The sequence below is a fragment of the Felis catus genome, chromosome E1, assembly GCF_018350175.1.
Source record: "Felis catus isolate Fca126 chromosome E1, F.catus_Fca126_mat1.0, whole genome shotgun sequence".
Classification (NCBI taxonomy): Eukaryota; Metazoa; Chordata; class Mammalia; order Carnivora; family Felidae; genus Felis; species Felis catus.
In genome coordinates this window covers 14,945,500-14,969,531 of record NC_058381.1, presented here as the reverse complement: position 1 = coordinate 14,969,531, position 24,032 = coordinate 14,945,500, and the positions used below count along the sequence as shown (strand labels likewise).

Below are 24,032 nucleotides of genomic sequence, written 5' to 3'. Positions count from 1 at the left end.
ATAGCCTCTGATGTCTAGAAACAAGTAGCATATTCAATAAGTATAATAAAGTACCTGTTGTTCTTTGTTTATTTTTCAGGTTTGACTCTGAAGGACAAGCCTTAGATGGTGTTTCCATCTCTGATCTAAAGAGTGGAGGAACAGGAGGTAGCAACACCAACTGGAAAACTCTATATGAGGTTAAATCAGAGAACCTAGGCCATGGTGACAAGGTACATTCCTAACTTTCTTCACAAAAGCATATAGAGTGTGCAGAAGGATGAGTTTTCCAACCTGATTTCTGGTACCACCTGTCAGACGTTCATTCAGAGCTGTGATTCTTACCTGGAGGTCTGACCAGAGCATGGCATGACAGTTGAGAATCACCAGAGTGAGGGAGTCGTGCTTACTAATAGGCTATGTCATATCCCTCAGATATCCTGTGGCAGAAAAACATTAGAAACTGACTTAGAGAGTTAATTCTTAGAGGGATCCTGATGAAGTGGTAATAACTTCGGGTCTATGTTTGTTTTTGCTGATTGTTCCTGCAAGTTGAAGTGCCCACACACCAAGAAGGTGGGTTTTGAGGTTATAGCTAACACTGAGCATTAGTCAGGCTCAGGGTCAGACATCAGGCAGTTCACACGTGCCCTCAATGGCTGTACAGTATTAAACTCTCACGGGCTGAGATTTTGCCACTGTTCTCTGATGGGAATCGGCTCTGGTGTTTGACTTCAGTTGCAGCTTCCTTTCAATGTTTGTATGTAATGACTCTCTTCCTGTCTTGATCTAAACCTGTATTCTGCCAGCAGTTCATTATTTAAGTCATTTATTTCTCCTTTATGCTCCCCAAAAGAGCAATTCCTACTTTTATTGTTTTCATATTATATAATACAGTTTTTATTCCTTTCCCCCTCGTTTCACTGTACTCCCTTATCCCTCATTGTCGTCAATGGCATCTGATGATGCTGGCATATGGCATCTTGAGACTTAAACATTGGACAGATAGGTGTTGTCTTGTCATAGGAACAGCCACTCTTTAGGTTCTCTTTTCCCAATTTTCTTCTTAGATCTACAGGTAGACTGTGTGTAATAAATCAGGCCTGTGGGCACCTGGCTGGCTCAATCAGAAGAGCAGGTGACTCTTGATCTTGGGTCCTACGTTGGGTATAGAGATTACTTTAAAAAAAAAGAAAGAAAAAGAAATGAGGCACACTTGGGTGGCTCGGTCAGTTAAGCATCTGATTCTTGGTATCAGCTCAGGTCATGATCTTACGGTTGTGGGAATGAGCCCACGTTGGGCTCTGCGCTCATAGCGCATAACCTGCTTGGGATTCTCTCTCTCTCCTTCCCTCTCTGCCCCTCCCTCTCTCTCTGCCCCTCCCTCCCTCCCTCCCTCACAGTAAGTAAACATTAAAAAGAAGAAGAGGAAGAAGAAAAGAAAAATCATGCCTGGAGAGTACCCATTTATACCTAAACTTTATTTTTTTAATTTTTTTAATGTTTATTTTTGAGAGAGAGAGAGTGAGAGCAGGGGAGGGACAGAGAGAGAGGGAGACACAGAATCCAAAGCAGGCTCCAGGCTCCAAGCTGTCAGCACAGAGCCCGATGCGAGGCTTGAACCCACGAACCATGAGATCGTGACCTGAGCCAAAGTCGGACACTTAACCGACTGAGCCACCCAGGCGCCCCTGTACCTGTACTTTAAAGTCATGAATTGGGGCTCCTGGGTGGCTCAGTCGGTTAAGCGTCCGACTTCGGCTCCGGTCACAATCTCGCGGTCCGCGAGTTCGAGCCCCGCGTCGGGCTCTGGGCTGACGGCTCAGAGTCTGGAGCCTGTTTCAGATTCTGTGTCTCCCTCTCTCTCTGACCCTCCCCCCGTTCATGCTCTGTCTCTCTCTGTCTCAAAAATAAATAAACGTTAAAAAAAAAATTTTTTTTTTAAATAAATAAATAAAGTCATGAATTGAATCTGGACCTTACCTAAAAATACAGAAAATTCTATAGGCATTCTCCTAGGAGACTTATTTTCTCTAGAGCCTTCTAGATAGAGGGCTCAACAAATCTCTTTAAATATCCATATTATTGGGTTTTGCCTTCTTTGTTCTAAGACATTGGGAAGCCCCAGAGATTGCTGACCTGGCTCCGAATTCAGAGTACACCCAGAGGGAACTGCTCACCCCTCAAAATTATTTACCCTGTATCCTTTCTGTGAGAGTTAAAAAGCAAAACCAATAACAACAACATAAAGTCCAAGCACATGACTTAGTCCTTTGCTACATTTACTTATCAGTGATTTCTCCACCCGGATGGCTTAGACCAGGGGTTGACACACAGCCGCATGCGCTCATTTGCATATTGTCTGTGGGTGCTTCTGTGCCACAGCAGCAGAGTTGAGTAGCTGCAACAGGGACTGTGACCAAAAGGCTCGTAAAGCCTAAAGTATTTCCCGTCTGGCTTTCTACAGAAAACGTTTGCCACTGTGACCTAGACAAAGATGAAGGTGACTCCAGGCCCCAGAAACCACTACTATTGTTCTTAATGTGGGAGGATGGTTGAACGTCGCTGCACTAGATTTTCCTGCCTTGCCCTGTATTTCCTAGATGTTAACCTTTGGAGGGTCAGAGGAACGGAAGGAACAAATCTGTGTCTCCTGACATCTTTGTTTTTCATATAGTCTTTTTCTGTTTTTAATTAATTTAGTCTACTTTAGGATTCGCTTTTCTCGTTAAGGAATAACGTGCTTTATTATTATTATTATTATTAATGTCTAATTTTGAGAGAGAGAGCGCGAGCTGGGGAGGGCAGAGAGAGAGGGAGACACAGAATCCAAAGCAGGCCCAGGCTCTGAGCTGTCAGCACAGAGCCTGACTGCGGGGCTCAAACTCACAAACCTGGAGATTTTGACGCAAGCCGAAGTCGGACTGAGCCTAGTCACCCTAGGAATAATCTGCTTTAAAGCTTAGTTTATTACCTTGGTAGGTTTTGCAGTCCGCACAAGTGATTTCAGAAACTATAGCATGAATCGTTCCCTGTAATCACATTGTGATCTTAAGGATTCATATATGTGAACACTTACCACTTATATGTCAGGGCAGGCTTGGGCTGCCCCTGAGTCCCTCTTGAACGTAGGCCCTGTGTTCCAGGTCTCTCATGTCACTCTTTTCTCCTGAAGGCCGACTATTTTAGCTGTGTGGCGACAGTTGTGTTTCTTCGCAAAGAGAACTGTATGTATCAAGCCTGCCCAGCTCAGGACTGCTTTAAGAAAGTGATTGATCAACAGAATGGATTGTACCGCTGTGAGAAGTGTGATAGTGAATTTCCCAGCTTCAAGTACCGCATGATCCTGTCAGTAAGTAAAATGGGTAGTTGAGACACTATAGTGTTTCTCGAGTCCCTACCACGTGCCCGCCCGCCACAGTAGAGACGAGGGCCAAAACAAGATCTCTTGTGGTAGGAAGCCTGCAGACGAGTAAGTGCTAAAGAGCTTCGTATTCTACAAGAACAAAAGTAAGGGGCCTTTCGCTCAACTGAATAGCAGTCTGTTTTCTCCTACTGAAAGCTTTTTTTCATACCAGAGTTGCATTTAGATGCCCAGCTGATTTCAGTTGCTGTGCATGTAGTACAATTACAGCATTGGTGACACTCTCCTGCTAACTGTTATGAAGATAAATTAATTTGAAATGGCATTTCTGGAGAGCAGTAATTATACAGCCAATGCGTGTATTTAGTTATTTTTCTTGTAGATAATCTATTCCTCTTAGCCCTCGGTAGAGCTGACTTCTCGGGAATGTGACTGTGTGCTGATGTGGGAGTGTGGCTTTTTTGCATTGTAAGAATTGTTTCTTTCGGTTTTAAAACCTTTAAAGTGAAGGGTGTGCTTTAAAAAAATGATAATACTGAATGATAATAAAGGTATAAGAAAAATAGGCATTCTCCTATTTTTCTAGAAGGTGATTTGGCAGTAACATATCAGGAGCCTTAAAAATATTTATGTTTTCTGGCACATTAAACACTTGGAGAGAATTTCTTCCAAGAAATCATCAGAGTTGTTACAGTTGTGTAAAGTTATCTGTTACTCTGTTATGTTGAAAAGTTCAATACAACTTAACTTCCTTAATATTATAGTGGTTAATTCCGTTATTTTATCTGTGGAGTGGAATACCACGCAGGCATCAGAATTTGCCATTTATTTGACAGTTTTCCACAGTTAAAGTATTTGAAGATGACATGAATAAATGTTCAGGTTATTAATTGAAAATGGCAAATTTTAAATCATATGTTCGATATAGTCTTGAGGTATGTACACACACAGAAAACAGACTTGAGCGGGCAAATACCATACTGTTGATAGAGGTTATTTCTGGTTGATTTCTAGTTTCTTCTGCATTTTCCTTTTTTTTTTCCCCCTGCAGTGAAAACTCTTGTGATAGAAAAAATTTTTTTTTAATCTTTTCAGATAAAAAAAAAAAAAAGATTTTACTTGTCCTTTCTATATTCTAATTGCCCCTCAAAATGTTAGTTCAGCAAGAAAGTTCTACATTTAAGCTTTATATTCCTGTAAACCATAAACTCCATCGAACCAGAATGGAGAAGGTTGTCTAGATGGCTGATCAGCCTTTCTGTGAGGCTTGTAGATAGTGGAACCCCAGGGCACTGGTTTCACAAGGTGCGGACCCAGCGTGTTCCCTTCATTGTGCCATTCTCAACCCTGTTGAGGGTGCTCTGCCTCTAGGATGCTGGCACGCGGTAAGCAGACTGTAGGTGTGAACTGGGATGAGACACATTCTCGTGTATGTGAGTGTTTGTAACTTTTCTTGTCCCCTTACTTTTCCATCATAACTTTGATATTAAAGCTCTATGTATATGCCAAGTGAAAATGTAGACTCATCAAATGACACCTTAAAAAAAAAACCGTGCTTTCTTATTTCTACTAAGACTTTTACTTCAGCAAATGGATTCTTTGTGATCCACTTTCTTCCTTGACTCTCCCCTATTTAATTTTACATCGTGGTCCAATTGGAGACAGTTGATCCAAGCTCCTTTCTTTTGCTAGGTAAGTTTGGCCACTGGAGGAAGGCCCCTGACTCGGACTTTTAAATAGTCTGGGGTGCTCAGCAGTGACTGAGAATTGCCTTATAGAACTAGTGACTGAAGGATGTACAGTTTGAAATGCAGAGAACCTGCCCTCACTCATTGGAGGCTCATTCAGAACCTTTAGTCCAGAGGCCGTTGCGGCTGGAGGGGAAGGAACTAAGTCCAGGGTGCCTGGATTCCATGTCTGAAGGAGAGTTTAGTTGGGTTGTTATCTCCACTGAGATCTGAAATCACATACCCACAGCATATCGTGTTCCTGCTGTGATCCAGACTTACATTTTAAATTCTTTCTTTGATATTTTTCACTCTTTGGAAAGAATATAGCATATGTGGTAGTAATGGGGTTTTTTCCCCCTGGGAATTATTTTAATGAATGGAAAAAGTTAAGCTTCTAGTCTCCTGAGTGTGTCTTCCTTTTATTATTTCTTTGCTAAATTAATATGTAATGTGTTTTTTAGGCAAATATTGCTGATTTTCAAGAGAATCAGTGGGTCACCTGTTTCCAGGAGTCTGCAGAGGCCATCATTGGACAAACCACTGCTTATATTGGGGAGTTAAAAGAGAAGGTTGGCCCCCTCTTTTATTATTAGTGTAACAGTTGCCAATAACACCCTTTTGCTCTTTAAGTTTTTTAAATTTCTCTTGGGTGTTGTATATAGTTTCTCAGTCTGATGATTATTTGAGACTCATCTAATTCTGTCAAATTTGTCCACTTTGGGTGTACTAACAATGAGGTAATCAGGCAATGTATATAAAAGTGTTTTAAGGGTGCCTGGCTGGCTTAGGATTGTGAGTTCAAGCCCCATGTTGGGTGTGGAGCCTCCTTTAAAAAAAAAAAAAAATTAAAACAAGTGCTTTAAAAGCAGCATTTTACAAGTGTAAACCACTTATTTCTCCTGTTACTGTTAGCACACAAAAGTTGGTGTGCCCTCAGTCACTTGACATCTTCTGAAGAAACCTGAAGTACAGATGTGCCCTTTTAACATACACCATCCTGAAAAGTTGAGTCAAATCCTGGTTTAAATTCAGATAGAAGGTACTTGCTACTTTAGGTCTTCAGATGGAATTTTATGAAGTAACTTACTTTCATAAGGTAACTTTATGTTTCATTTTGATAAATGCTTATTTTCACATATTTGGTTTATTTAATGTAGGGAATAGATTATTAATTATGCTAAATGTAGGAAAGATACTTAGATAAAATGTGTAAAGATGACCAATGAAAGCTGTGTTTTCTGGGCCACACAAATTAGCATCTATCTGTGTATTTTTCTCCGACTTCTTCCAGATTGGTTAGAATACTTGCAAAAACCACTAAGAATAAAGATTTGTCATTGGTTTCGGCACATTTTTCTCTTATTCTTTCCTATCTTCAGTTCTGTCCATTCGGCTCCCCCCTACACACCTCTTTTTTAAATTGTTTGTGAGATCTCTGAAAATAATGCCAACAAGCCCTTTTATAGAAATAACTGGAATTGACTTTAAAATATGATGGTGTCTTTTATCTGTGTTGCCTGGTTCTTTATTTTCATATCAGATTTTAAGGCTTGAGGCAGCTTTTCAGGGTTTTTTATGAGCTTATTACATTTGACTGTTTTTACTGCTGGTGAATGAGGACATACAGAAACTCTTCCCTCAGGAACCATGATATTCTTGGAGTATGCACCCCAGCCTTTCCCTAATCTTAGAAGAATAATGACAGCTGATATAATTTTCTTAAGATTTAACACATTGTTTTATTTATATATCTGAAGGCCCAGAGGACTGCAAATTTATTTTATGCATATTTATATGCATTAAATGCTTTCTGTGATCCCTCTCTGTTTACCAGACTTTTTTTTTTTTTTTTTTTTCTTTAAATAAGTGTAATTAGTGGGCACCTGGCTGGCCCAGTCTGGTGGAGCCTGTGACTCTTGATCTTTGGGGTTGTGAGTTAAAGCCCCACATTGTGTGTAGAGATTGCTTTAAAAAAAAGGTGGGGGGGGTGGGCAGTGGTGCCTGGGCAGCTCAATTGGTTAAGAGTCCGACTTCAGCTCAGGTCATGATCTCATGGTTCATGAGTTCGAGCCCCACGTTGAGCTCTGTACTGACAGCTCAGAGCATGGAGCCTGCTTCAGATTCTGTGTCCTTCCCTCCCCCCCCCCCCACCCCCAACTCATACTCTTGCTCAAAAATAAACATTAAAAAAATATTTTAAAAAACAAAAAAGGGAGGGGCACCTGGGTGGGCTCAGCTGGTTATGTGTCTGACCCTTGATTTCAGGTCAGGTTGTGACTCATGAGATCGAGCCCGGCATCAGACTCCATGCTGTTAGCATGGAGCCTGCCTGGGATTCTCTCTCTCCCTTTCTCTGCCTCTCTCTCTCTCTCTCTCTCTCTCTCTCTCTCTCTCTCTCTCAAAATAAATAAATAAAATTTTTTTTAAAGGTACAAAAGTTTAAATAGTATTTGAGGGGTAAGATAAAGAAGGAGAGAACTGTTTTTCATACTTTCCCTAGTCTTTACCCACCCCACCTCCCTGGCTTCATTTGCTCACAAATCACTGTAAATGTAGAGGTTTAAACCATGTATAACAACTTGAGCTTTTTTCTTACTGTCCACCCCCCCCCCCCATTCTTAATTTACGATGAACATGCTGAGCCTCAGATGTATTTCATCACAAACTTTTTTTTTTTTAAGTTTATTTATTTATTTTGAGGGATGGAGGGCAGAGGGAGAGAAAGAATCCCAAGCAGGCTCCACACTCAGAACAGAACCTGAGGCAGGGCTCAAACCCACCAACCCTGAGATTATGACCTGAGCTGAAATCAAGAGTCAGACGCTCAATGAACTGAGCCACCCAGGTGACCCTATTCCATCACAAACTTTTAAAGTTTAGAAGTGTGATTTTTGGGGGGCGCCTAGGTGGTTCAGTTGGTTAAGTGTCTGACTTCTGCTCAGGTCATCTCTCAGTTTGTGGGTTCGAGCCCCGCGTCAGGCTCTGTGCTGACAGCTCAGAGCCTGGAGTCTGCTTCTGATTCTGTGTCTCCCTCTCTCTGCCCCTCCCCAGCTCACATTCTGTCTCTCTGTCTCTCTGTCTCTCTCTCTCTCAAAAATAAATAAACATTTAAAAAAATTTTTAAGTGTTTTTTGGGTTTCGTTTTGTTATATTATGTTGAAATATGCATAACCTAAAATTTACCATTTTTAAGTATAAGTTCAGTGCATGCATTAAATAGTAACTCCATTTCCCCTTCCCCCAGCCCCTGGCAACCATTCTTCCTTTTTTTTTTTTTTTTCTTTTTTTAATGTTTGTTTATTTTTGAGGATCTGACAGAGGATCTGAAGTGGGCTCTGTGCTGACAGCAGAGAGCCTGATGTGGGGCTCAAACTCATAAGCCGTGAGATCATGATCTGAGCTGAAGTCAGACACTTAACAGACTGAGCCACCCAGGCGTCCCCCCACTCCCTACCGGCAGCCATTCGATTTTCTGTCTCTATTAATTTGACTACTGTAGGTAGAGTATTTTAATTTTTTTAATAAAATTCTACCCAAACAGTTTTATGTAATGAAATATCGCCTTTAGAGTAGTCATTCCTATTCAAACCACTGGGGGTAATTTTTTTTTTTTTTTTTTGAGAGAGATTTTTCTCAAAAGTCTTTTCAAAACTCTTTTTTAAAAACAAAATCCTAAAGATTTTATTTTTTAAGTAATCTCTACACCTAATGTGGGGCTTGAACCTACAACCCCAAGATCAGGAGTCACACGCTCTTCTGACTGAGCCAGCCAGGCGCCCCTTCAAAAATCTTAATAGATATTTTCAAATGGTCTGGTAGCTTCCATGCCTAAAGTTTTACATTTGTTTTTGCAGAATGAGCAAGCATTTGAGGAAGTTTTCCAGAATGCCAACTTCCGAACTTTCATATTCAAGATCAGGGTGAAACTAGAGACCTACAATGTAAGTGAGGTCACCTGGGATGCAGGAGGGCTAGCAATGGGAAGCTACTGTTTGTCACCCACAACAACAGTGCAGTGACAGCTGTCACATCATTGCTTGCTGTGTGCCAGACTTAGTACTAAGTGCCCTGCGTTTATCACTCCTCGAGTCTGCCCAGCACTGAGGTACTGTTATTATCTCCATTTTCAGAGGAATAACCTAACTTAGAGAGGTTGAGTGTTTTGTCCAGTGTCTAGCGTCTGGGGAGAAAATGCTTATGGTCTTTTCAGTTAAAACCTGGGGTTTTTTGTTTGTGTATTGACAAAGAATGGTAAGGTGTTTAGTGGATTCACATCTTCCATGAGGTTTAAGCTCCAAAGTTAGCGTATGAAACAAAGAACACACATAGTTAAAATTACCTTGAAAATTCCTTTAAGTTGCCTGTAACATCATGTAATTGTATAGTCATAATATAACAGCATTTATTGGGCACTTGTTATCTGCCAGTTACTGTTCTACACCTTTTACTGTATATATCATCTCACTTGGTCCTGCCAGTAACCTGGATGTATAGGAACTATTGTTATCCCTGTTTTACCACTGAGAAGCTGTAGGCTTACAGAGAACAAGTCATTTGCCCGAGTCCTGTGCCAGCATGTGGCAGAACTAAGATTCCAGCCCCCAGCTTCAGAGCTTTGTTCTTAACCCTGCTTATAAATCGGACTAGTGATTACTGAGCACACACACTAGAGCGTGTGAGCCCCAGCACTACACTGTGTATCCTTTCTGGGTATCACATCATGCTTCCTCTAAAGACACTGCACAGTCCTGATGAACGAGTGAGGAGGGAGGCTTCTGAAAACATCTCTGCTTATTTTGGGGTTTCCCCATTCTTTTTCACTATTAGACCTTAACCCTGATGGATGTATTCTGCTAACAGATGTGTTCGTTTCTATGGGCATTAAATGAGTAGGAAGGCAAATGTCTGAGAGAGTGTCTGAGGTGAGATCCAGGGGCCATTTGAAGGGTCATTCAGCCTCTCATGGTGTGGACGGGAAGGTGAGGCACAGAGAGGTGGTCTGTTGCAGAGCCGAGATGGGACCCAGGCCAGGTGTCCCTCCTCTGCCTCAGGTGCCTTTGCTTTCACACCTCTTGCAGAACTAACTGTGTAGCTTTAAGCGCATCACTCATCGTCTCGGGGCTCCTGTTTCCACCTTGACAAAGAAAATAAATCGGCCTTGATAAGCCCGCTTAGGTCCATCCCATTTGGATTCTAGGTTTCTGAGTGCTCGGGAGCATGAGGGAAGGATGAGGGAAGGAGAGGGGCTTCTCCCCACTCTCCCAGCCCCAGAATTCCGGACTTGGCTCTCACTTGTGACTTTTTCTGTATTGGAATTACTGAACACTAAATCCAGCATGCCTTTGTGTTTTCTCCTGCCGGGATCATTGAAACCTCTAAAGCAAAGGGGGTTATCACCACTGCTCCATGCCACGGGCTTTCCTTCGTTTACGAACTGCTTTTCTCTTCTCAAAGGATGAGTCTCGAATTAAGGCCACTGTGATGGACGTGAAGCCCGTGGACTACAGAGAATATGGCAAAAGGCTGATCATGAACATCAAGAGAAACGCACTGATGATGTGAGCAGAGCAGTGCTGACTGGGCAGAAGTTTGAAAAAGCAGAGTTGAAATGAAACAGACTCCTGCCCGCAGCGCCCCCCCCCCAACCCCCCTTGTGACAATTCCACATTAGGTCCCCAGTGCATAGAGCCTCTCTGCGGCGGACTAGGCACTTCCTCTCTCAGGCGCATCTTGGAACCCATTGGTAGGCAAAGGACAGTGTGCTCAGGTGGCTGAGGTGTAAACTGTGTCCGACCTAGCGGGTCAGCTGGCGGGAGGTGTAGTGCCAGTCCCTCTGTCTTCAGGCTTTTGTCAGTGATATTAAGATTTCATTATCTTCAAGCAGGAATTATGTCAGAAGTAATTGACCCTAAATCTGCAGACAGTGAAATAAATTATGTAGCTCGGGTTTCCGCCTCTCCAGTGGTGACACCTTCACAACTTGGGTTCCTTCTCCGGAGGGAGAGCCGAAAAGGGGCTGTGCGGAACCTGTATTTTAGTGTGTCTTTCTAGAATTCAAAGGCTTTCCTTTCTAGAGATGCCACAGAGTTGTTAATGCTTGGAATGGCAATAGGGTAGAATTATTAATCAAAGAGATGTCTTTTATATCTGAAGAATATCCTTCCTTCAGGGTTTAATAGACTGAGTCAGATGGGTCTGATATTAATCAAAATTGTCTCTTCTGAGGAAGGCTGATAAGCATTGACTTGCTGTCCCCCAGGGACATCCAGGCAACTACAAAGCATTGCTTTAGTTTTTACTTCAATTAATGTTGCATTTTGGTTGGCGAACGTATACTTTTTCTACCTGTACATATTTTTTGCACTTGTAGGTTTCATTTCTTGATTAAAGCTATGTTAAATAGAAGGGATTTTGAAGGAAGAAGCTCTTTGTTTCCCCTGCTTTGTTTTAATAAACAGAAGCTTCTCTGTGTGTGAATCCTACTTTCTTTGAATGCAAAGGGTTCTTGTAACTGGAAAGCAATTAATTAGCCTTCATAATAAATGTTCACTTGGGGGAGATGTTAACTCATTACAGACTCACAGATTAGTCCAAAGCGTAGAGATCATTCTTCCTAATGTTTGCAACCCTAAGATGCATCTTTAAAAGAGTGAAAAAACTAGAAACAAAAAGCCATTGTACCCAGGAATGCCGATGATCTGGCACTTTGGGATTTTATTGATGTTTACACAGCAGTCTAACACCAACCAGGCTTTGAAATGTGTACAGACAGTGAGCCAGTAAGAAAACAGTAATTATGCGACTGAGCTTTTCAGTCAGCGAGAGCATGCTTGCTCTGTGTGTTCCTAATCATATTAATTATCTATCCGGTTGCCGCGACCCACCACTTGGCATTTGCTGCACATCCCTCCCCGAGCACCCAGGCAGTGTTGCAGGCAGCCTGCAGCGGGAGGACCTGGTTTTTGATTCGTGCCGGTGAGGCGTATGGCGGCCCTCTGTGGAGGTGGAGAACGAGGCTGTCCTGTCGGTCTCATCTTTACCTGTCCTCTTTTGGGAGGAAGCGGCCAGCTCTAGGCGAGATGACTCCTGTTCCTCAGCACAGACAGAGAGGGCCTTTCTCAGGCCCACTGACTGTTTGGACACATTCTGGTCTCCGAGGACGGTCGTCGGGCTGTACTTCCCTTTTTGGTTGGGGCCTCAACCATTTTTATGGAAGCTCTTTTCTGTCTGACCTTGCTTATAAAGCACGGACTAGAAAATTACAGTCTTCAGCATGATTCTGGATTGACAAATTGTGGGTTGGAGGTGGTCATCTAGCGTTCAGCCCAGTAACCAGTCTCCCATCTACCAGTGCCGGGCGCCCTGCCCTCTGCTCACAGGCCCTGCCCGTGAAGAGCGCTGACCTCCCACCTTGCCCTGACTCAACACCATTGTATCAGTTGCCGCTCGCTCCGTCTCCGTGACCACGTGATCAAACCAGCAAATCCATGGAGGTGTTCTGGGGAAGGGCAGCCTCCTGGAGGGAGGATGCTTAGCAGATTCCCCTTCTAAAAATCAGATCACCAGTAGAGGAGCATCAGAAATTGGCTCCGCGGTTACGCTCTTAGGAGAAGTGGGTCCCTGAGGATTGCCTAAATAGATTCTGGCCCGCAGTTCTTGGAATTCTCTTGGATATGGTTTACCTCGAAAGGCTGTTCATGTTCTATTTCTCTTCGCTCCGAGATCAATGTTTATTTTGCGTACACCATGACATCAGCGTTAAGCAATTAGGGAAAATCTAATCATTTGCCTTCATTTTAAATGGTTCTTGGATTCCCTCCAGTATCACTGAGAGAGACAAAAAAAATAAATAAAAGGATAATAATCTGATTTCTGTCCATATTTTCAGTGTTTTATGCTTTCCATTAAAGCCTTGCTAATCTCTAGTGTGCTATTCTTTTTTGAACTGCAGGGTCAAAATTTCCCCTTCCCCTGCTTTTTTTTTTTTTTTTTTTTTTTTTTTTCCTGAGTGGCCTGTCTTGGAAAAGTATAAATAATATTGATCGTGGTATTTAATACACTAATGAAACCCGTGGTTATTGACTACATAATTAATATACTGTCTAAAAGTGAAGTTTGGCAGCCCAGTGTATAAAGGTTTATATTGACTTGTGTTTCTTTGGCAATATGCCTTCTAAGGTTTTATTTATAGAAAATGAAACAGGTTGTTGAGTCTCCTTTCCTTTTCACTTGTTAGAAGGCCACTGCTCCCCTAGTCAATTGATTGTTTCCTTATCTCAGAGAGGATTTCTCTCCCCCACCCCACCCCCCACCACCTTTTTGTGTGGTTTGTTAGCTCTTAGTCTTATAATCCTCTCTTTATTGGTGGAGTTCTGGTTTTTATTAAACACTTTTGGAAATAATCAGCTTTTCTCAAAAAGGTTAGAGTATAGATGTTTTATTTTCATTGAGAAAAACCTCAACTAAGTATATTTGTTACTAAGCTGAGAGGTGGTGTTAATGTCTGTTGAAAAGGAAAGGAATGGGGACTCTTTGGACCATTATCTCTTATGTAAGTAATCTGTGTTTGTTAGAGAAAAATAACTTATAGATAAGAAAAAACAGAATTACCCATAATCCCACAAATCAGCAGTAGCCCCTTGTAGAACTGATTTTTCTATGCATATGTGCATAGAAATGTGGTTTTAATTGAAATAGGATTACACTCTGCATACTATTCTGTAACGCTTTTCCCCTAGCATGATAGGATGGACATCTTTGCTATTTCAATAAAAATAGATCTGCATAATTTTAACTGGTATTTGGCTATGTGGAAGTATAAATTTATTGAGCCAATTCACTTGCTGGATGCTTATACTTTCCAATTATTTTTAAACTTTATTTTTGTTAAGATATGATTGGCATAGGAGCGCCTGGGTGGCTCAGTCAGTTAAGCGGCCAACTTCGGCTCAGATCATGATCTCGCGGTTCATGGATTTGAGCCCCGCATCCCCGTGTCGGGCTCTGTGCTGACAGCCCGGAGCCTGGAGCCAGCTTTGGATTCTGCATCTCCCTCTCTCTCTGCCCCTCCCCTGCGTGTGCTCTGCCTCTCTCTAAAATAAATAAATATTTTTAAAAAAATTTTTTAAAGATATGATTGGCATATAACGTGTTCATCTTAGAGTTACATATATTTCCTAATTGCTATCATAAACTTAGCTTTTGATGGGCAGGAACATTTATCCTTTGTGGCACTATGAAAATGTATGCCTTCTTGTTGTGTTAGCTTTCCTGATGGCTTTCTCCGTGTCTTATTCCAATGATAACTCCTCTAACCCTGTGTACCATCAAAGACTGGCAGGTAATTTGAGCAAGCCCTAGAATCCTCTGGAGCAAAAGCAGGTAGATTAATGTAGGGACGGGAGGGGAAAGGAAGGCTCCGAAGCCATAGGCAGCTCTACCCTCCCTCCACAGGTGGCGGCTCTGAAGAGGCCCCAGATCCTCCAGTGTTCTGCCAGTGTGGCAGAAATGGCCGCTTGAGAACACATTTGACTTGCTCCGTAAATCAGTATATATCAATGATTCTTCACCCACAGCTATTAGTTAACGATTTTTAAATCTTTTAATTATATTTGTGACGACGGCTTTGTTGTTAAGGAGAGTATGTAGCACTTGTCTTCATTGATTGCCTTATAAGTGATTTGAAATCAAGACACCTTGTCCCCAGGAACCCTGGTCTGTCTGGAGCAAGGCTTGGGGCTAAGTAGTAATATCACAAGTCAAATTAAAATTCAGTAAGTGGAGGGGTGTCCGGCTGGCTCAGCCGGTAGAGCATGTGACTCTTGATTTCCGGGCGGTGAGTTCAAGCCCCACATCGGGCATAGAGATTACTTAAGGGAATAAAAAAATTTTTTTCAGTAAATGGAGAGATCACTGGAGACTGGAGTCTTCAGGAAGGACTTCACAAAGAATTGGGTGATTTCAGACTCACAGATCGTAGCCTTCTTCTACATCGGGCTGTCCAATCTACGTGGAGGAGCACGTGTCGCACCTGGCAGTGGTGGTTCTGTGTGACGGCAGATGAAGCGTGTAGATGCCACGAAAGGTAGCTGGCCTCGGAGTTCCTTCTGTGAATAATGTTTGACCGCGGCGGTGGAAGGGACTAACGTTTTCTATTGCCGGCTCCCTAACTCTTGCATCTGACCTGTCAGAGTTTGTGATTTGCCAGCGAACTCGTGGGTGTACTTGAGACTTTGAACCAACCAACAGGCCATTTTCACAGCCTTTCAGCTTTGCGAGGCTCTTGATGACTATCCCCTCGCACCCCCCTGCTTCTTAGCTGTTGATAAACCTCAAAAGGTATAATCTTCAAGAAAACAGTTTTCTTTTTTTCCAGCCTTGACTGTAGACCACATGAGAAACTTAATCCCACCTGCCTTGTGAGAAGTATTTATATCCTATTCAAAAGTTATCATGTAAACTTTTAATAATTGTGAGCCATTCTTATAAAACCATACCTGCTCCCTAGTGTATTACCCAGTTGGTAATTGGAAGTTTGTGCTGTCATTAAAAATGACAGCTTCCTCAGATAACATTCTTGGTGCTTGTAAAATGCAGATAACTCAGCCTATATTTATCTTGTGTGGGGGGCAGCTTCCTTTCCATGGTTAGGTAACCTGGGGCTGGTGCCTGGGAGAGCAGGGGAGCTCGCCGCAGGGAGCGAGCTCGTGAATGCCCTGCCCCGAGACGAGTCAGAACAACCAGGACTTTTCAAAAATAAGCCCCAATTGGACTCTCCTCTTTCCTCTCACAGTTGACACTGCTGTTCATGTCGAAGTTTATTTATATCTTCAGTCAGCCATGGTGCAGAGGTCATTTCTATTGGCCTAAAATTTTAGAGGCTTATATGTTTGCCTGGGAAAGCTGATCTCCCCAGCACTTAGGCTTGAAATGCAAAGCCTGTCTTCTGCAGGAGGCTTGCCGTCTCCATAGCATCCCTTCTCCCACCACCACCATTTCCTTCTCCACTATTTATTTAAAATTTGAATAGCTTTAGAAGGTGCATCCCTGTAAATGAGCTCTCCTCCTGTAATGGGTCCTCTCCAGGCAGCAGACCTTCCATAAAGGAGCCACTAATTAAGCAGAAAACGGTTTGTCTTGCTTAGCCACGTTCCCTGAATCTAGCAGTCAGTTGAGAAGATGGCAACATCCTTCTTTATAGCTATGATTTTTAAGAATACTCTTCTGTCTCTCCGCCAGTGGTTAGGGTCTGTGTGTGCGTGTGTGTCCCTGTTCCTGTCTTGCTCTCCATTTTTGAGAGGAAGATCCGTTTCTGTGGACCCTCATTTTTATGAAAATCCTTATCAAAGTTACTCTTTCAGGATCAAACCCACGCCGAGCCTTCCTGGTTGGAGAGTGGTGCTGTGGGGATGTGCGTCGATTTGCAGTGGAGGCACGCGCAGGCTTTCAGGGAAGATGCCTGTCAGTCAGATGGGTCTCGGGTGGTGAGAGGCCTGCACGGCTCTCCCCTCAGTCCGAGGGGGAATTGAAGGTGTTAGCAGGCTTACCCGGCCGCACCGCTCACGGCCTGGTGTGCATGCCGCACATGCCTCCTAATAGAACCTTCGGCTTCTGGAGCCAAGTCTCATTTTGTGTGTGTGATTAAATTGCGGGTGGCTAGGAAAAGCAGAGCCCTCTTAATTAGAGAGCGACATTCTCGCATAGTAGTTGTGCTCCGTTCGTGGCATAATTGTCACAGCAAATTACCAGTTAGGTTAAATATTGAGCTGGTAGTTCTCAGAGCTTCAATTATTTCCTCCACCCCGCCCTCCCCGCCCCCTCCTACCCTCACCATCACCTGCTATCCTGCACTTCTAACTTGATCTTCTGCCAAGTGGTAGCTTTTAAGTGAGGCTTAGAGAAGATACACTTTACAGCGGGAGCAATAAATCTGGCTTTGGGCAAGTTGTAGGATGCCGAGAACATCTGAATGAGGGGTGCAATTTTTGCTTGGTGTGCGGGGGGTATGCTGGGTCATCTTACAGGTCTTCTGACTCCAGCTATAAAACCACTAGGTGAGTCGGTATGTGCAGCATGGGTGTCTCTAATGTGAAAACCCTGCATCTGAGATGCCACAAGAAATGCAAAGGAAATGGAAGAGCTGGTCCATTTTAATTTTAATTAAATTTTACATTTCTAAATTGTAATCCATGACGGGAAACCCCACAAAGTGGAAGCACGCTTTTTATAAACAAGCAAAATCACACAGAGCAGACTGAGTACACGGTGTTGGAGAGGGGGAAACGGGATCTGGTAGAGGCAGTCACAAAACTTCTGCGTTGTCATTGTAAAGGTGCCGAGAATGGCCCGGCAGGGAGAAAGCAGAGGGACTCTTCAGGGTGGAGGAATGGCACACGGCACAGGCACGGGAGTAGGAGAACGTGAACCTGGCGTGGGTCATCCCCAGGAAATTAGTTTGGTTCCAGGGGTAGACTTCGGTCGAGAAATAAAAAAGGAGATGGCCGGAACATCAGGAGCTCAGCCTGGACCTCGATTTTCTTGGAGCTTCATGCTTAAGCCCTTTGGAATGCAGGTCTCAGCGAGTGTCCTTTGTCTTTAATTGCCCTTTGAGTTGCTCCGAGAGCCCGTGTTCTGGCAAGCCAGGTACAAGGGAAGATTGCTCTGGTGCAGCCTGTCTGCTTAGCCAACTAAAGAGCTGAAGAAATCCTGCAGGGGCTGTTACTGGAGTGTTGTGCACTCCATTCCTCACAGGCTTCACGCTGGGCTGCTCATTTTCTCTGGACAAAGATAGACTGGCTCCCTCTCTTGTTGATGGAATGAAAATTCTCTCTTGCGTTATGGCTCATGTGATAACTTTGGTGGCGGTGCTGTGGGGATAATGAAGAGTCTCTTAATGGCTCTAGTTAAACCTGGTAATATCGCTCTATCAACCTTCAGCCGGCTGTGGGAATCTAACCCAGATTCGTATTCCGAAACGTCTAAAACCTGCCACTGGCATCTTCAGAGTGCTAATAAGGAGCTGGCCGGCTCTCGGCTGTTTCCCGGAGCATATGTGGAAGGCAGTGCTCATTTCCTGACTCTAGAATGGTGCGTCTTCCAGTTCCAGCTCCCCAGCCCAAGGTCAGTCTCCTCGGATAAACTTGGGAAGTCCAAGTCATTTCGGCTGCAGCCTCCCCCTTGGCCGGCTCTTGCTGCTGGCATGCTGGTTTAACGCCCCCAGTGGAAGAGCTACTCCTTTTATTCTGGAAAATGGGGAAATGAATTTGCTTCAGGACCTGCCTAGGTCTAACGAGTCCAGTCTGTAAGCAGGCCTTGCTCCGTGTCTGAGGCGTGTGTGCACATGTATGGTGTGCGTGTGCACGTGCGTGTGGCGCGTGAGCGTGGGTGCCCTTGGCTGCAAGAAGATGTGCGCAGCAATGGCTGCTGTTCCTTCACGCTGGCCCACTTCAGCCCTGCTCTCAAGAGAGCTGGTGGATGTGGCCCCCTTAAAACCCTTTTCCTAACTGAAAATGTCTCCTAGTCACCCCCAAATGGAGAAGTAGGCAGGTCACTGTCAAGGCAACTTTTTGGTGTACATTAGGCAAGTGGAAGCCACATGCTGAGGCAGAGGCAGGGGAAAAGGGGAGGGACTAGGAGAAAAAAAGGCATAGGTGGGAAAGAGGTTATTGTTAACCCAAATTAAATAACGGGAATGACCATTACGAACAGCAACGAGGGCAATGATTGGGCAGCCGGAACTACACAAGACCATGACTAATGGCTCTCCTGGGAAACGGGGCTCAACCTCCTCTCCTGGAAGTCCGGGAAGAGGTCTCTCCGCCAACCAGGGGCGGAAGGCAGGGCCTGCCACTGCCTGATTTAGCCTGGAAGTTGAAATCGCTGGAGCGGTTTATAGAAACACCGGAGTGAGCTGTGGCGCACAATCAGGACGCAGGATCCAGAGATGATAGCATAAATGTTTCAAATGTGCTCAGGGTAATTAGTTTTGAATTACCATGTGCATATTTTAAACATTTAAATGATCATCCAGGTTTTCGAAAACAGTTTCACGCGAATTCGCGTCGCTCCCCCTCCCCCCACCCCGGGAAGGCAGCCGGGCGGCCGCGCTCGAGATGGAGCCTGGCGGAGCATAGCTCTGCGGCTTGGGCGCCCAGAGAGGGGCGGCGGGGGCGCGCTAAAGCCTTGGATAAAGGGGGATTAGGCTGCAGCCCCGGGTCCTGGCTCAGCCAGCTTGCCCAGGACTTTCCTTCATCCGCGCCAATGTTGTCTGTGCCAGTTTTTCAAAAACGATTTGTTCAGCCTTTAAGTTTTCCATTGTGCATGAAAAGGCAATTCCATTTGGGGTGTGTGTGTGTGTGTGTGTGTGTGTGTGTGTGTTTCTTTGGTTTGGGTTTTTTTTTTTTTTTTCTTTCTTTTATTTTATGAAGCTGGACAGTGGGGAGACTTGAAAGATGACTAGCCAGGTAAGAACCACGTGTGGTATTTTAAACGGGTGAACGTGTTCCCCAGTCATTCAGGGCAAACTCCCTTCCCGCAACTTCAGTCTCCCTGAGGTTTGGCCCGGAATGTAAACAGCAATTTCTAAAATCCCCAAGTCAGTAGAGGGTGGAAAAGGCAAAGGTTTTCATGCCACAGCCCTGGAGCCTCCCTCCTCCTACAAGTCATTGTTAAAGGGGGCGCCCTCCGGCACCTTACAGAGGCTCCTTCGAGGCTCTTCGGGCTCTGGGAGTTTAAAGCGAACTCTTTAACTTTATGAACCTGAATGTAGAGTAATGGCTTGGAAAAGCTGCCCCGCATCCTTTCTTTCCTGTCAAATGTTGTTTCTCCAGCAGGGGGAGCTGGGAGAATAGAAACTCTGAGCCAGTGCCTAGGACCTTTGAGTGGGAGCTATCTCTGCTGAGATCCTGATTGAATGAAAATTGTTCATTATGCAAACTGTCTGGTTCAACACACAGAGGCAGCCCCCAGGCACAAACCCCAAGTAGTTGCTTTTTCTCTCCCCAGATTAAAACATATGAATTGCTTTGATGTAATCTTATAACAAAGCCTAATAGAAATTTTATTTCTTCTGAAGTTGCCTGTCATTTCTTATTGCCCCCCTTCTTCTGTCCTATTAATACCCTTACAGTCAGGAATCTGCAGCTGAGTTTAGATTGTGTTTGAGGATGAGAGCAGTGTGCTTTTCTCGGTATGGCCCAGGTTATTTAAATACAGTTACACCGCTTGCAATATGTTTAATCTCTTGGTCCCCCCCACCCACCCCACACACTGCTATTTATCATTTTAATGGAACGCTACAGAATATCACATTATGCAATGTGTTTAAATTGATAAATTGTATTAGAAAAATATTGGATAGGATGTTTTAATGGTAAGTGGGTTTTTGTAGAAATATTTTCTCATTATTAGATCGGCTGCTTGCAGGGTAGAAATTGTAAAGATTTGGGAATAAGCTATATTTATGACCTATTCGGCTAATTAAAATTAAAGCATAATTTTAGCATGAAGTTCCTGCAAGACTTTGCAGAGAGGGTGGAGGAAGAAACTTGCCCAAATCCAGTTACTTTTAAATGTCAGTTGCCATAACAACTTCACATGAGCCATATTTTTACTTGAAAATTCCTTTTAGGATTCGGTTGCTATAATAATTTGCCTCAGCTCTTTTTAGGAGGCATATTTCCCTCTTTTCCTTTTGTGATCATTTCAAGGCTTTCATTACTATAACAAAAATGACCATGCAAACCTCAACTCTTCCTTTTTGCACGCACCAGGGCAGAGTGGCCCCCCCAAAATAGAAGTGTGGGCTATGGGGAGTTCTTCTGCAGGGAAGACTCTCTCGGGTCACCAGGGGAAGGGGCCGAGTTCTAGGGGTCCATTGCTGCGGGAGCCAGTGCCCTTCTTGGTGGAAATTATTAAGCCAACAGAATTTTTTAAGTGTGGCTGTTCACCTTTTCTGTGTCCTTAGGTTTTGCATAAGGCAAAGACCAGTCTGACCCTCTCAAGGAAGGATGGTTCCGCTCACGTATTCTGAAGGCCTACCGGCTGCCATCAACTTGTTCGGTGGAAATACTGGCATTTGATGACTAAGTGAGGCAATCCCTGAAGTATTTTCTTAGAAGCAAAGTGATAGCAGAGTCAAGTTCAGTGCCCTTTCTTTCGCTGTTCGGCTGTTAACCTTAATTCATTAGACAGTATGACCTCAGAGAAGCACCTGCATCTAAGATCTCTTCTGGCCACAGACACATCAGAGGGGATTAATTGCTGCCAGCCTTGGAGCTCTGTCTGGAGCCTTCCAGATACGTCTGGAGCAGGCGTTGTCATGGTCGAGGGCAAGCTCACGGTCCCGAGGAAAAGGTCTCATAAGTGGGCAGAACATTTAATTTCCAAAGACTCCTGGTCCCACCTCCTTGAAGGAGCACGGCCATTGTGTTCACCTCCCTTGGCCCTGGCGGAAGCTGTAGTCAGGTCTCTGACCTGACCTGCCACAGCTTTAGCGGCCACGGCCCCTCTTCCTGGGTCTTGCCTCGGACCTTCTGTTCCCTCTCCCATCTCTTCCTACACCCACTCATTGGTGGGATCTCCACCTGTCACATCTTTCCTAGGACTCTGAAGCTTGCAAAGGGACGGTGGAATTCCTGCAAAGAGGGGCGCAGAGAAAGAGGCGCCTTGGTTACAAGCCTGCCTTGCCCCGAGATTCCCTGTTGGGCAGACTCCTGGTGTCCCTACCTTGGCAGTGAGGGCAACATCTGCCCCCGCTCCCGCCTCATAGGGCGGAAGTGATGATCAAATGCGATGGTTTGTGGGAAAGAGAAAGCATAAAACATTCCATAAAGATACAACAATAATTGGTTAAGTGGCCGACTCTTGATTTCGGTTCAGGTCAGGTCTCTCTCTCTCTCTCTGTCTCAAAATAAACATTAAAGAATTTTTAAAAGGCACAACAATAATTATTATTATATTTTCTCCTCTGGGTGATCCAGACTTTGGAGGTAGGGAGCGCCTACTCTAGAAAAATCAGCTGGGCTGGCAACATGACTGCTCTTTTCAAACCTCGGTGATGTGCCTCTGCAAGATAACTTTGGTGAAGGTTTGCACCTGTTTGGGGATGTTCGACATTTTGATTGTTCTGTACACGTCCGCTGAAATGTAATACTTGACATTTCTCCGGCGCTGGTTGTGCCTTTTTTTTTTTTTTTAAACCAAGGGTAACTGAACTGTATGTTCAGGGAAATTGAAATAAAACATTATTGTTTGGTTTAGATGTGCAACTGAAATTTCTGCTTCATTTTAACCCTCCTCTGAGGTCTTTAGTCCTTTCCCCACTCTCCAGCCCCCAGGCATAGGACTGTCCCTACATGTGTGAGGACAGGTGGCATGGCAGGTGCTGGGGACACAACATGTGGTCAGACGGATCTGGGTTCAAATCCCACATCTTCTACCTACCGGACCTCAGAATTCATTCCCTTGCCTACAAGACAAGGTTGAGAACAATGCATGCCTTTCAGGCCTGTTGTGACAAGTAGAAATAATATACATAAAGCCCCTAGCATATAGGGGACTAAATTCAAAGCCTGCGGGGCTAGTTGCTCCCCAGGCTTGTGGAAGCACTGCAATTCCTCCGCTCGGTCTGGCCCCGCTGCTGGCGCCCTGTGACCTCTGGGGGGATATTTTCATCCCCTCAGCTGATGAGAATGAGGCAGCTTCTAAGAGCCCAGTGGTGACCTTCATGTCTAGAGTTCCTGAAGGCAAATCTGGGACACTGGGTGTGGATGGCATCACGGGTAGGTCAGCCTTGACTCAACCAAAGGAAAGTGTTTTCTCAGGGCCCCTGGGTGGCTCAGTCGGTTGAGCGTCCGACTTTGGCTCAGGTCACGATCTCACAGTCTGTGGGTTCGAGCCCCACGTCAGGCTCTGTGCTGACAGCTCAGAGCCTGGAGCCTGTTTCCAATCCTGTGTCTCCCTCTCTCTCTGCCCCTCCCCCAGTCTCACTTTGTCTCACTCTGTCTCTCAAAAATAAACATTTTTAAAAAATTAAAAAAAAAAAGAAAGTGTTTTCTCATTATTAGAGCCGACCAATTACATAATAGGTCACTCTAGAATATAATGAACTTCCATCCCTTTTCCACTAAGAGACGGCTGTTAAACATTTGCAGAGCCCCTGTAGGAGAGGAGCCCAGTGCTTGGCCCTTGCAACTCAAGGCTTTGGGCCATGGACCGACAGCGAGCGGGGACATCCTGGCTACAGCGTTTGGCCCAGCACTCCCCTTCTGGTCCCCTGGGATGCCTTGTGGGCACAAAGCTCTGCCGTGGTCTGCCATCGTAGAAACTGCCTCACAAGGTTTTCGGGGCCAAGTGGCACTCTGAGACAGGAAATGGTTTTGAGAAGAGAGGCCTGGCTTTGAGGAGAGGCTCAGTATCCCTGTGGCTTTGTTACAGAGCCCAAATTGCAGGCATCTCAAGGGTAGGCAGAGGGTCCAGTGGGAGGTGGCCTAGTCCTCGAGAGATGGCTTTGTCCTGGGAGCAGTTCTCCAGATGGCGTTGGCTGTCATGGTGGGTTGAATGACAGCTCCCCAAAAGATATGTCTAAAGGAAACTGCGAATGTGACCTCATTGGAAAAAGGGTCTTGGGGCTCCTGGGTGGCTCAGTCGGTTAAACATCAGACTCTTGATTTTGGCTCAGGTCATGATCTCGAAGTTTGTGACTTCAAGCCCCGCATCGGGCTCTGCACTGACAGTGAGGAGCCTCCTTGGGATTCTGTCTCCCTCTCTCTCTCTCTGCTCCTCCCCTGCTTGGGCACACACTCTCTGTCTCAAAATAAAATAAAAAATTAAGAAAAAAAAGGTCTTTTCCGACGTAATGTGTTAGGGGTCTCTAGGTGACATCTTCCTGTGTATATGGGTGGACCTGAAATCTAATGACATTTGTCCTCAGAAGAGGAGAGAAGGCCGACAGAGAAGGG

The 24,032-nt window shown here is 44.5% G+C and overlaps 1 protein-coding gene across 1 annotated transcript in view; it reads left to right on the top strand.

Moving 5' to 3' along the window:
- Positions 1–11,544, top strand: part of RPA1 (replication protein A1) — a 72,619-nt gene extending 61,075 nt beyond the window's left edge. Inside the window, exons 13-17 of the mRNA XM_006939978.5 lie at positions 80–212; positions 3,155–3,331; positions 5,535–5,642; positions 8,928–9,014; positions 10,528–11,544. Coding sequence (XP_006940040.2) covers positions 80–212; positions 3,155–3,331; positions 5,535–5,642; positions 8,928–9,014; positions 10,528–10,635 — 613 coding nt within the window. The 3' untranslated portion in view covers positions 10,636–11,544. The remainder of the gene's footprint in view (positions 1–79; positions 213–3,154; positions 3,332–5,534; positions 5,643–8,927; positions 9,015–10,527) is intronic.
- The last annotated feature ends 12,488 nt before the right edge of the window (positions 11,545–24,032 follow it).